Below are 13,921 nucleotides of genomic sequence, written 5' to 3' on the forward strand. Positions count from 1 at the left end.
GTATCATCAGCAAACTTAGATACACTACACTTAGTCCCCTCTATTGAGCCAATCTCAGTAAAGACCAGTGCCAAACAAAGCTGCATCACTCACTCAACTCTTTACTAGTTCTTTCTCATTGTAACATTCTACCTCATTTCCAAAAATGCCTTGCTATCTTCAACCAGCAACACTCCAGATGCAAGGCTAATCAAACCTCAATTGTCAAGCTGTAAGATACAGATGAGATTTAACTTTGTGGATGTTTGGAGGCCATGTCAAAGTCATCGTTGACTTGTTCTGAAAGGGTGTCTTACACTCAACATCTGTAAGACCCACTGCCTGCCCCACCTACATCACAATGCCCAGCGACATTAATGTTCATGGCAAAACTTAGTTTTCAATTACGCATTTCCTCTATCAACCAAAGGCTATGCTGTCACACTGAATGAAATGGTGCACATTATCATCCAGATCTAACCTATCACAAAACATATTTACTGGACAGCAGAGATCTCTGCACTCCTTTGTGCTTCTGGAAAAAGCCACCAATGCTGTTTCCACAAAATATTCCAAATTCTATGTAAGAAAAAATGAATCAAAGTCAGTGTCCTCTCCCAGGTCAACATCACAACCACCTGAAGCTTTAATGATGCTTAGTGAGCCACTTTGAGCAATGTACGTTGTGCACCTGCCTAAACCTGGTTCCTACAATGGTTATTATAATCTATGTACTGATAAATGTGTGCTGAAAGTCTCTTTGCGAAATTGCAGTATTTCCCCTGACTTCTAGGAATCTCTAGCTTTCTTTGAGGCAAAAACAAAGTAATATAAAGACAAAGGAGAGTCAGTGGATGTTGTTTACCTGGATTGTCAAGACCTTTGACAAGGTGCTGTACATGAGGCTGCTTAACAAGATAAGAGCCCATGGTATTACAGGAAAGATACTAGCATGGATAGAAGATTGGCTGACTGGCAGGAGGCAAAAGGCAGGAATAAAGGGGGCTTTTACTGGTTGGCTGCCAGTGACTAGTGGTGTTCCACAGGGATTGGTTCTTTTCACGTTGGATGACGGAATTGATGACTTTGAGGCTAAGTTTGCAGACGATACAAAGATAGGTGGAGGGGCAGGTGGTGTTGATGAAGCAGGGTGTCAGCAGATGGACTTAGATTGGGAGAATAGGCAAAGAAGTGGCAAATGGAATATAGTGTAGGCATGTGTATGGTTATTCACTTTGGTAGAAGGAATAAAGGTGTAGACTATTTTCTAAAAATTCAATAATCTGAGGTGCAAAGGAACTTTGGAGTCCTTGTTCAGGATTCCCAAAAGGTTAACTTACAGGTTGAGTTAGTGGTAAGGAAGGCAAATTCAAAGTTAGCATTCATTTTTAGGAGATTAGAATACAAGAGCAAGTATGTAATGCTGTGACTTTATAAGGCATTGGTTGGACTGTGCTTGGAGTACTGTGAGCAGTTTTGGGCTCTTTATCTTAGAAAAGATGTGCTGGCATTGAAGAGGGTCCAGAGGAGGTTCATGAAAATGGTTCTGGGAATGAAAGAGATAATGTCTGAGAGCATTTGATGACTCTGTGCTGTACTTGAATTTAGAAGAATAAGAGGGGATCTCATTGAAGCATATCGAATAGGCTGACCAGAGTGGATGTGGGGAGGATGTTTCCTATAGTGGATGAGTTTATGGCCAGAGGGTGCAGCCTCAGACGAGAGGAATGTAATTTAGAACAAAGATGGGGAGAACTTTCTTTAGCCAGACGGTAGTAAATCTGGATTTCATTGCCACAGGCATTTGTGGAAGCCTAGTCATTGAGTATATTTAAAGCAGAGGTTGATATATTCTTGATTAGCCAGGGTGTCAAAGGTTACAGAGAGAAGGCAAAAGAATGGGGTTGAGAAGTAATAAATCAGCAATGATATAATGGCAGAACAGACTCGATGCGGCTAATGACCTAATTCTGTTCCTGTGTCTTATGGTAATATAGCTCATGACTTCTCATATTTGGAGAACAAGAATTTAGAATGATATTGACAACTTTAGATTCCATTAATTTGGAGCATACAGAAGCAGAAGAAAAACAATGTCACAAACTATCTGGCTTGTAAGGCATTCAATTCAAAGTACAAATACAAAGTACATTCATTATCAAAGTACACTACATACAACCTTGAGTTTCGTCTCCTTACAGGCAGCTACAAAGCGAAGAAACCCATTAGAATGGGTTTCAATAGAACCCATTAAAAAAAGATCGTCAAACATCCAATGTGCAGAAAAAATATAAATAGAAGTAAGCAAGTAACATTCGGAACTGAATTTCACAAAAGTGAGTTGACAGCCACGAAGCCAGCTGCAACTGATCCAGGAGCCTGTTAGTTTAAGGCAACAGCCTCTGTTTAACACAGAGTCAAGTAAATCTCACAAGCAGCAAGCTGAACACTGGCCTCTCTCCTCTGGCCCCAGCATCTTGATCTTTTCAATCTCTCCCAGCGCTTAAATCGACCAGTCGGTTGTTCCTTGCTCTCAGAACCAGGCCCTAACACTTGGATATGCTCTCAGGCCTGTGACCCATTGCCTCGATTTGACCTGTACATGACCTTTCCTATCCAGCCTAGCACTTAAATTGATCAAACATCAGCTTACTCCTCGCTCTTGGTCCTGGGCACCGCCACCTCGAATCTGCCTGGCCTTGATTCTACCACTTCAAATTGCCTCTGCTCCAGTAATGAAACAAATTGGTTTGTTCCGCACTCTCAAGCCTGAGCTCTGCTGCTTCGATTCAGCCTGTACACGTCACACTGTAACTATCCTACACTTTGAAGACTTCAATTATCATCGCAAAAATGCCAGGTCATACAGGTGGTTCAGAAGCTCAACTCTGAAAGGCAAGTTACAGGCTATTGATTGCAGTGATCGTTTTCAAGAAAAAGAGTGATTAATTAAGTAGCTTATGGTGTTTTTTGCTGTCAGCAAGTTATCGCTGTGCTTCACCAACACCATCTTAAACTGGATTCTTCTTTGTAGACTCTGCAGTTCTCATGCTTGTTTCATTTGGAGCAAGCTGATGTTTGACTGATTTAACCAGAGTTACATTAAATCCCTCTATTACAATGAACTGTCTGGGAAGAAGAGTGCTGAGTTTATGTCCCCTGTTAGAATAGCCATAAAGTAGGACTCTTATTTCCAAAAATTTACAAATTTTGAACACTTGTAGTGAATTGTCCTTGCAGTTCTGCCTAGCAGATTATAATCCTCTCATTTACAGTATGTTGTTGTCTCCACATTTTAATGCCCTTTAATTTTAAATTTTCAAAGCAGATTGGTCTGCTTTTTGTTGAGCAAGGTTATCTGAATTCGAGTGGGGAGTGGGAGATGTAAAATAATGTTGATGATTTTGGGTTTTAAATAAAGGTGAGCTACATATGAACCAGCAGATTTTAACATCTCCAATTTCTTGCATGTACAAATAAGCTATGATCTGATTGACTGATGGAAGCAGATTTGGGGACCAAGCAGCCTACTTTTATACTTTGGCAAAAATTACTTAAATTCACTTGAATACACTTTCAAGATCAAATAAGATTAACAATAGAACTTTCTTTTAAAACATGGAGAGAAAGAAGTATGTATTTAGTATATAAACTGAGCTGTGAAAAAGATTTCGTTAACATTTCAACACCATCCACAAGCATTGATATTTGGCAATGTGAAGTTATATTAGTCTACAGAATTAATGTGCAGAATTATTTAGGGTCACGACAGTTAAAATATTCTGTTGATTTATTTCTATATGGTAAGTGGTTTGTCAGATAATAAGAATACAGAGTAACATAACATTTGGTAATAAATGCATGTGATTAATAATATATCAAAACTGTGCTAAATATGATTTGTTAACATTTCTTGTAACTAAAGGATATATTTTGCTTCCTTCCAAAATGCAAATACGATTGTGATCAAAGTCTAGGAGAGTAAGTTATTCTTGTATTTTCCCTGCCTGTTAAATATTATCTGTTTTAATTTGTTACAGTTCATATTTTAGTGCTATAATATTTTAAATTGTTGATGAGTGGGACAAGGAAGAATTATGGTGGTTACAACAAAGGAAAATTGCCCCTCAAATAACAAATACATTTCTAACAATTTTACATAACTTTACAAAGAAAAATCCAACTTTTACCCCTTACAAGTGAAGTTGTTGCTTTCATCTTTTGAGTTCAAAGCAAATTACCTTGATTCAAAACCAGCAAGTTTTAGTTGCATGCTTGTCTGAGATATTAACAAGTTCAATATACTTGCATGATTTTATGTTGACGATGATAGAGAATGAATTTCAACAGGCATTATATAGGTGAAAGTAAATTTGGAAATGCTATGATGGAAGGTCAGGTGCCTAGGAATGAATGGCTAATGCATAAAAATGCATGATATCATCTTTCCTGGCATGACTTTGAAACAAGGAAGGAAATAAAAGTACAAAATATGTCATATATGTCCTTGCAATTCCTGTAAGAAATTTCCTGATACTGTTAACCTTTAATCTAAGTTACAGATCATGGTAAATGCAATCACCTTTCTCAATTTGACTAAGATTCATATACAATGGATTCTGATTAATAGGGCCACGGTTAATCAGGGTAGTTGCTGGGACAGCTCTTAAAGAACAAAAACAAATTGAGAAAGTAGCCGGGATTCCCTTTATTTGGAGCAGGAGACTGCTGCCTAACATTTTCTAACTAGCGTCAGTCACATGCATGTCGTGTGGCCGTTAGACACTACACTGTTTGATGTTGCATTGTTCACCAAGCTTGGCAATTAGCTATTGACTTTTCATCACCAGTTGAGGTGACATCCTCAGTGCACAGTTGTTGGTGTTTCTCTCCGGGAGTGTTCGCATTTATATAGCCCCCACCCCTTGTTTGCTCACTTGTCTTGGTCCAGATTGGCTTACCCCTTCAGTTGACCTTTGCATTCTATTGGCTCACGTTCTTTGGCTCTTAAGGGTTTGTAGATGATGTCTATTTCAATCTGTTTGTTTATGGAGTTATCAGAAGAAAACCAGGCACTGAGGATATCACCTCGACTGGTGATGAAACGTCTGCAATCTAATTGCCAAGCTCAGCAAACACTACAGCGTTCAACACCTCACCTGAGCTACCAGTGTTTACCTCCATCCTAAGCAGTCACTGTTCTCTCTAAGCTGTAGGATGGAGGTAAACACTGGTAGCTCAGGTGAGGTGTTGAATGCTGTAGTGTTTGCTGAGCTTGGCAATTAGCTTGCAGACGTTTCATCACCAGTCGAGGTGACATCCTCAGTGCCTGGTTGCGCAGAAAATGAAAGCTCCCATGCACATAGCCATTGTTGCCACGCAGCTGGAATTTTCTTACTTAGCTTCTTCGCTACTATCACCAACTATGACAAATGCATTGCCTCAAAAATATTGCAGCAATACTGCAATTTCAAATTTATTGTGTCTGAGAAAGTTAAGACTGGTTCAATTATGAAGTTCACTGATATGTTGCACTACATGCTTAGAAACAAAGAATTTGAGAAACTGTCATTTCTTGTTGACATTGGAATATTTCAGATTTTTAGTGCTGACTGCAAATGTGGATTCAGTCTTATGCATTCAATCAAAGTAAATCCAGAAACAGATTAAAAGTGGAACATTTGGATGTACTAATGAGGATTAAGACACATCTTTCCTCTGGATGTAAAATTAATCTGGACAATGTTTACAAAGTACAAAGTAAAATTGTCGTGGTCATACTCAACAAATGTATAGAATAGCAAATATAACATGATCAATCAAAAATCAACCAAAGTGCAGAAGACAACAAACTGTGCAAAAGGAGATTGGAGCGACTGGGCTTGTATACACTGGAATTTAGAAGGATGAGAGGGGATCTGATTGAAACATATAAGATTATTAAGGGATTGGACACACTGGAGGCAGGAAGCATGTTCCCGCTGATGGGTGAGTCCAGAACTAGAGGCCACAGTTTAAGAATAAGGGGTAGGCCATTTAGAACAGAGATGCGGAAAAACTTTTTCACCCAGAGAGTGAGTGGTGGATATGTGGAATGCTCTGCCCCAGAAGGCAGTGGAAGCCAAGTCTCTGGATGCATTCAAGAGAGAGTTAGATAGAGCTCTTATAGATAGCGGGGTCAAGGGATATGGGGAGAGGGCAGGAACGGGGTACTGATTGTTTATGATCAGCCATGATCACAGTGAATGGTGGTGCTGGCTAGAAAGGCTGAATGGCCTACTCCTGCAACTACTGTCTATTATCTATTGAGATATAAATAAATAGCAATAAATAACAAGAACATGAGATGATGAGATAAAGAGATCTTAAAGTGATATCATTGGTTGTGGGAAACATCTCAATGATGGGGCAAATGAGTGTAGTTATCCTTTTTATTCAAGAGCCTGATGGTTGTGGGATAGTTGACTGTTCTTGAACCTGGTGGTATGAGTCTTGAGGCTCTTGCACCTAATGACAGCAGTGAGAAGAGAGCATGGCCTGGGTGGAGGTGCTGTCTGATGATGGATGCTGCTTTCCTATGACTGTATTTCATGTGGATGTGTTCAATGATTGGGAGGGCTTTACCTATGATGTACTGGGCCAAATCTACTACCTTTTGTAGACAATGGATTTGTAATAAAGACTGACAAGAAAATGTTTATGAAACATGAAAGATTTTCTTTGTATTGTATTTTATTATACCCTTAATAAATAAAATCAAAAGTATGTGATTTTTCCATTTGCATTCTAAATATTCATAGCATAGATATTACAAAACAAAAACAAAGTGCTGTGCAGTTCTCAGTCTTTGTAAAAATCTCCTGCTCAGAGCAATGGTTGGTCTGCATATCTGTAAAAATAAATCAGAGCTAGCAGTTTTTAAATAGTGTCAGTTGCATGTGTTTGTGTTCAAGAAGCAGTAACTTTTGTCACTGATAGTTGGCGAGAAATAAGCAGTAAGACAATTCAGAACTGTGGTTTCAAGCACTCAGACTTGGAGATACCAGAAATGGCTGGGAGCGAAAATGAAATGATCACTAATTCAACACGTTAAGAACTACAAAGACACAGCTCTGTGGCTCCAAGTAGCTGTTTGCATGCAACAGCAGCTATGCACTGGTACACCGCTACAACATTGGGGCTAAATGAGGGAGGATCTCATACCCCAATGAGATAGGGGCATGCCTGTCCTAGCATGAGAAGTCAGCTCTGCTGGAGTAGCCGGGTGGGATCTTCAGTGAGATCTAATGGCCAGGAAGACTGTTCTGCAAAGGGCACAATGAGACACAGAAGTCATGGTCATCCACATGAACCAGGGAAGACCACAATTGTGACGTCTGTCTGTGCCACTGGACCCAGACCTCTGAGGTTAGGAGACAGGAACTGCCCTAATGCAACAGCTTTTCCAGTTTAAAAGCAACGGCACGGATTTCCTGTCATTGTTGAAAACCACCAGTAGTATTGGTAGTGTTCTAATTTGTTATGTATTTCATTTCAGTACATAATATGTCACTCAGTTAAATGGTAATTTGTCTTTTTTCAAATACCTTTTGAACTATTTCCATGAACTTTGGCTAATTGGGGCAGCCACGTAATTGGGCCAAAATGTACTGGTCCCAGTGTGTCCCAATTAACTGGAATCCACTGTATATCTGCTCTTCCTTTGTACTGTATTGGCATTTCTGCATTGCTCTCCATTTTTCTGAAGTAGATAAATATAAATGGAATAATATCCTCCATATTAGCAGAAAATCTATAAATAGTTTTGCACATAGCAACTAATATTTAATGCATTTTAAATTATGAAGTGTTATTGAAAAAAATCAGTACTGATACCTCATGGAGTTGCCTGGATTGGGGGGCATGCCTTAATGCTAATCGGTTGAGTGAACTCAGTCTTTTCTCTTTGGATGAGAGCTGACCTGATAGAGGTGTATAAGATGATGAGAGGCATTGATCATGTGGATAGTCAGAGGCTTTTTCTCAGAGCTGAAATGGCTAGCATGACAGGGTACAGTTTTAAGGTGCTTGGAAGTAGTTACGGAGGAGATGTCAGGAGTAATTTTTTTTTACGCAGAGAGTGGTGAGTGCTTGGAATGAGCTGCCGGAGATGGTGGAGGCAGATACGATAGGGTGTTTTAAGAGACTCCTGGATAAGTACATGGAGCTCAGAAAAATAGAGGGCTATGGGTAACCCTAGGTAATTTCTAAGTTAAGGACATTTTCGGCACAGTTTTGTAGGCTAAAGTGCCTGTATTGTGCTGTAGGTTTTCTATGTTTCTGTAAACACAACAAAAAAAATTGGATTAGTCAGCATTAGTGGATCAAGCAAAGTTAACATTTTAGGGATAATCTTTTATCATTCTCCCAATCTTGATTAAATTGAGGCGTAAGGTGTAATAAAATTATTGTTCCATTTAGGATTCGCAGGTTCGCCAGAGCACCATGTACAGCTTGCATCAACCTCAAGGAAACAAAGAACATGGAACAGAAAAAAGTGGTGCTTTGTATAAAAAAAGTGATGGGTATGTTACTTTTTTTCTGTTATTTGCTGAACAGTTTTAAGAAATATCTGAGAAACTCTTCATCTTAAAAACATTTATCAAAGAATTATCCGCTTTATTGAAGCAAGGTAAGTAAACCAGCCAGGATGACAAATTTTAATGATCTAACTATTATTAGCCACATGTTGTGCAGCATACACAATTGCTGTCTCTGGAGTTCTCAAATCTATCCCATTAGGCTGTTCACTGCCAACAGGCATGGCTGCAGGCAGTGTGCAGAAATCCCCAGCACCTTAAAAGTGAAACGTGTAAAATCGTCAGAAGCCTGTGAGGACCAGGAGAGATGCTGCTTGGAATGAAGTGTGATAAGGTGCCTTGCATTCTTCTCCAGTCTGCAAAGGGGTGGGTGACTGTCTCTTCCTCATCTCAATTGCCCAAAGGGCAGCATGCATTGAAATTGAGATTCTAGCCATGCAGGAAGGATCTGACAGCGATGTCTCCTGTCACCGCCAACCAAGTGACGTTTTGATGCTTGTTGGTGATTTCTAGCGAAGGGGCCAGTTGATTTGGGCAGTCTATTTATGTCTCAATGTGCTTGCAGGGCATTCTATGGAGACAACTGTCCGATGGACTTGTGGGTCAATGTGTTTATCTGGAAGAACTTTGATTCAAAAGATAGGTATTTGGACATTGCCCAGCTGTCTGGGTTGCTGGTTCCCATGTTGCCTTTCTGCTAACTTCAACTCTGGTTTGTGCACTCTTAACTCATTGGGTCCCCTGGTACTCATGCCCCTTTTAACTTGGAAGATTTTCTATCATAAAGTGTGGCCTCTAGAATTAGTAAGTTAAAAATATTTTGAAGCATTTTAGGTATGGCATTTAATCTGCCAGTTGGCTGGAAAATCTGCTAATCCAGCATTGCCAATATCCCAAGGGTAATGTGAGTTTTCTTATATGTGGATATGTATGGTTAAATAACTCGTGCAGTTTTATGAATGGCTCTTAAAAGTGGGCCTTCCCAACAAAGGATACGCACGACTGTAGCTAGAAACCAGTGACATTGAAGGTTCAATGTGATTCGATATCTAGAGATCCAAAAACATTTCAGAAATATTTCCAATTTAAAACAAGTAATATTTTCTAAAGTACGTGAACTGTGGTTAGCTACATGCAAATTTTAATGTAATTTTTTTTTCCAGACTTAGGAAAGTGTGGCAGAAAAGGAAATGTACAGTAAAAAATGGTTATCTAACAATTTCACATGGAACAGTAAGTTTCAAAAAAAGCTTTATATTTTATAACGTGGAATTGACCATAAGACATATGAGTTGAATTAGGCCATTCATCCCATTGATTCTGCCCCGCCATTCCATCATGGCTGATCCCAGATCCTACTCAACACCATACACCTGCCTTCTTGCCATATCCTTTGATGCCCTAACCGATCAAGAAACTATCAACTTCTGCCTTAAGTATACCCATATGGACTTGGCCTCCACCGCATCTGTAGCAGAGCATTCTACAGACTCACTACTCTCTGGCTAAAAAACTTACTCCTTACTTTGTTCCTAAAGATCTCCCCTCAATTTTGTGGCTGTGCCCTCTAGTTCTGGATAACCCCACCATAGGAAACATCCTTTTTTCATCCACCTTATCTAGTCCTTTCAACATTTAGTAGGTTATCTGTTTTAATGAATTAATATTTTTAAAAACTCTGCTCTCTATTAAAAGAACGTGGTATCAGATTGCTTTTTGCAGAATGAAGGAATTGTTCATAACCGCCATATGCTCACTATTCAAAAATTGTCCCTGTATGCAAAGGTCTTTTCTCTATGAAAATTGTGGAAATTTTAACCTGCTCTTGGGAAACTGATTGGACTTTTACTCTATATTGAAACTATGGATGATAATATTGAGCAGTGCGCAATGAAGGAGTTAATTTGATTAAGCTGTAGTTTCCTGTCTCATAGAGTACAATAATTGTGCTACTATTTTGCAAGGTTTGTTTGAATATTTTCAAGCATTTCTGATTTTCTTACAGGTTAATAGACCACCAGCAAAGCTCAATCTACTTACATGTCAGGTGAAAGCAAATCCTGAAGAGAGAAAATGTTTTGATCTCATATCACGTACGTTTCCATATATTAAAAGATCCATTAAGTTGCCTGTACATAAAATGCAGGGTGTAACTACTTTAATTTGTATATTTAGGTTAGAAAGTGTGAAAAACTACAGATATGCTGCAAATTTTCTGCACATTTTTGTCTTTAATATTTTAAAATATAAATTTGGCTGAAATTTAAAGAAATAAGTTTTTGTCTATTAAGACTAATTGAAGACTTATTTGCTTAAAATTGAATGATGATATCCCTAAGTGAAAATAGGGAAAATGAGAATAAGAATGAGGAGGAGGAAGCTGGGGGAGGTGAGATCCAAAGACATGAGAAAGATTAGTGGAAGGAAGGGTGAACGATTGTTGGTGAATTACATAAGACATAGGAGCAGAATTTGGCCATTCAGCTCATCAAGTCTGCTCTGCTATTCCATCATGTCTGATCCCACTCAACCCCATACACCTGCCTTCTCACCATATCCTTTGATGCCCTGACCCATCAGGAAATTATCAACTTCTGCCTTAAATATGCCCACAGACTTTGCCTCCAACGCAGTCTGTGGCAGAGCATTCCACAAATTCACTATTCTCCAGCTGAAACAAATCCTCCTTTCCTCTGTTCTAAAAAGTTGCCCTCAGTTTTGAGGCTGTGCCCTCTAGTTCTGGATACCCCCACCATAGGAAACATCCTCTCCACACCCGCTCTATCTCGTCCTTTCAGCATTTGCGAAAGTTCCTAAGGTAGCACATTCCAGACCCACGACCACTATTATCTAGAAGGGCAAGAACAGCATATACCTGGGAACGCTGGGTCAAAATCATGGAATTCCCTCCCTAACAGCACTGTGGGTGTACCTATATCTCAGGGACTGCAGCGGTTTAAGAAAGCAGCTCATCACCACTTTCTCATGGGCAACTAGGGATGGACAATCAATGCTGGCTCAGCTGTTGATGCCCACATCACATACATGAATTTTTAAAAAATGTTCGATAAGTTTTAATGAGATTCCCACGCATTTTTCTAAATTCCAGTGAGTACAAGCCCAAAGCTGCCAAACACTACTCATATGTTAACCCCTTCATTCCCTGAATCATCCTTGTGAACCTCCTCTGGGTTATCTCCAATGACAATACATCCTTTCTAAGATATTGTATGTGGCCCAATACTGTTGACAATACTCAAGTACAACCTCACTAGTGTCTAATAAAGGCTTAGCATTATCTCCTTGTTTTTATATTCTATTCCCCTTGAAATAAGTGCTAACATTGCATTTGCCTTCTTTACCACAGACTCAACATGTGAATTAAATTTCTGGGAGTCTTGCACGAAGACTCCCAAGTTCCTTTGCACCTCTGATGTTTGAAATTTCTCGCCATTTAAATAATAGTCTGCACTATTGTTCTTTTTACCAAAATGAATTATCATACATTTCCCAACACTTACTCCACCTGCCTCTTTTTTGCCCATTCTTCCAATTTATTAAAGCCCTGCTGCAATTGCTTTGTTTCCTTAGCACCACTTACTCCTCCACCTGTCTCAGTATCATCTGCAAACTTTGCCACAAAGCCATCAATTCCATTATCCAAATCATTCACAAACAATGAAAAGTAGCTGTCCCAATACTGACCCCTGAAGAACACCATTAGTCACCGGCAGCCAACCAGAAAATGACCCTTTTATTCCCTCTAGTTGCTTTCTGCTTGTCAGCCATTCCGCTATCCATGCCAGTATCTTTCCTGTAATGCCATAGGATTGTATGTTGTTAAGCAGCCTCATGGGTGGCACCTTATCTCATTCCTTCTGAAAATCCAAGTAAATGACATTCACTGCCTTGCCTTTGTCCACCCTTCTTGTTACTTCCTCAAAGAATTAACAAATTTGTCAGACAGTATTTCCCTATACAGAAACCATGCTGACTTTGACTTATTTTATCATTAGTCTGCAAGTACCTCAACACCTCATCCTTAATAGTAGACTCCAACACTTCCTCAACCACTGAAGTTAGGCTAACTGGCTTATAATTTCCTTTCTTTTGCTGTCCTCCCTTCTTGCAATCTTCCAGTCCTCTAGGATCATGACCAATGCAACCATTATCTCTTTAGCAACTTCTCTCAGGACTCTGGGAATTAACTATCTGGTCCAGGTGACTTATCCATCTTTTAAGACCTTTGAGTGTGCCTGGCACTTTTTCCTTTGTAATAGCAATGACACTCCCTCCTGCTTCCTGACACCCATGGACCTCTGCCACACTGGATGCATCTTCCACAGTGAAAACAGATGCAAAGTACCCACATCTGCCATTTCTTTGTCCCCCATTACTATCTCACCAGCATCTACTTCCGGTGGTCCAATATCAACTTCCACCTCCCTTTTACTCTTTATATAACTGAAAAAAAAACTTCTGGCATCCTGCTTTATATTATTGGCCAGTTTGCCCTCATATTTCATCTTTACCCTTATAGTTTTTTTGGTTGCCTTTTGTTGGATTTTAAAAGCTTCCCAATCATTTGACTTCCCACTCACTTTTGCTACATTATATGTCCTTGTCATCGATAGTCCCCTACCATTTGAGAATAACTTCTTCTGTGGGACATATCTATCCTGGATCTTGTGAACTATTCTGAGAAACTTCAGCCATCTCTGCTCTGCCATCATCCCTGCCACTATCCTCCTCCAATCTCATCCCTCTCTTAAGGGAGATGACAACACAACAAGCTCTTAACTCAGTGTAGTGAGTAAGTTATGCTACTTGCACATTAATGGCGTTTTTAATATCAGCGTTTGGAGGAGGATGTAGTGTTAGGATGAATTTTTGGAAATATTTTGTAATCAAGTTAGTGTAGAAAGCATTTTTTAATAATTTTTGACTGCTTATAATTGGAATCCTAAGCTGATGGTGCATCTTCTTTTATAGATGATAGAACATACCATTTTCAGGTGGACGATGAGCAGGAATGCCAAGTGTAAGTTTTAAAAATATTAATGAAAATACATATAACTTGAGAAGAATTGTTAATAATGGATTTGTAGCAAGTAATTATTTCTATTTTGTAAACTGTCTTTCATAAGTTAGCATGTTTTCAGGTTCAGTATGACTAGTAATACCTCCTCAGTCCAATTATGATGGGAAAGAAGATGGCACCAACGACCAAGGGCGACATCTCCAGGTGGTTCACAAAACTACTACTTTCACTTCTTTTACGTCTTTTTCTTTCTGCTGCTGTTGGATCCTGTGATCTACATTTTGGTGGTGTGTCTTCTGGCCAATTGAGTGATCTGGAGCTT

At 39.3% G+C, this 13,921-nt stretch overlaps 1 protein-coding gene across 1 annotated transcript in view; it reads left to right on the top strand.

Moving 5' to 3' along the window:
- The window catches only part of asap2a (ArfGAP with SH3 domain, ankyrin repeat and PH domain 2a), a 229,521-nt gene that overhangs the window by 151,925 nt on the left and 63,675 nt on the right, over window positions 1-13,921 (top strand). The window contains exons 10-13 of the mRNA XM_073056879.1: window positions 8,440-8,543; window positions 9,722-9,791; window positions 10,564-10,651; window positions 13,551-13,599. Of these exons, the coding sequence (XP_072912980.1) occupies window positions 8,440-8,543; window positions 9,722-9,791; window positions 10,564-10,651; window positions 13,551-13,599 (311 nt within the window). The remainder of the gene's footprint in view (window positions 1-8,439; window positions 8,544-9,721; window positions 9,792-10,563; window positions 10,652-13,550; window positions 13,600-13,921) is intronic.

Source organism: Hemitrygon akajei, chromosome 9 (assembly GCF_048418815.1).
Source record: "Hemitrygon akajei chromosome 9, sHemAka1.3, whole genome shotgun sequence".
NCBI lineage: Eukaryota > Metazoa > Chordata > Chondrichthyes > Myliobatiformes > Dasyatidae > Hemitrygon > Hemitrygon akajei.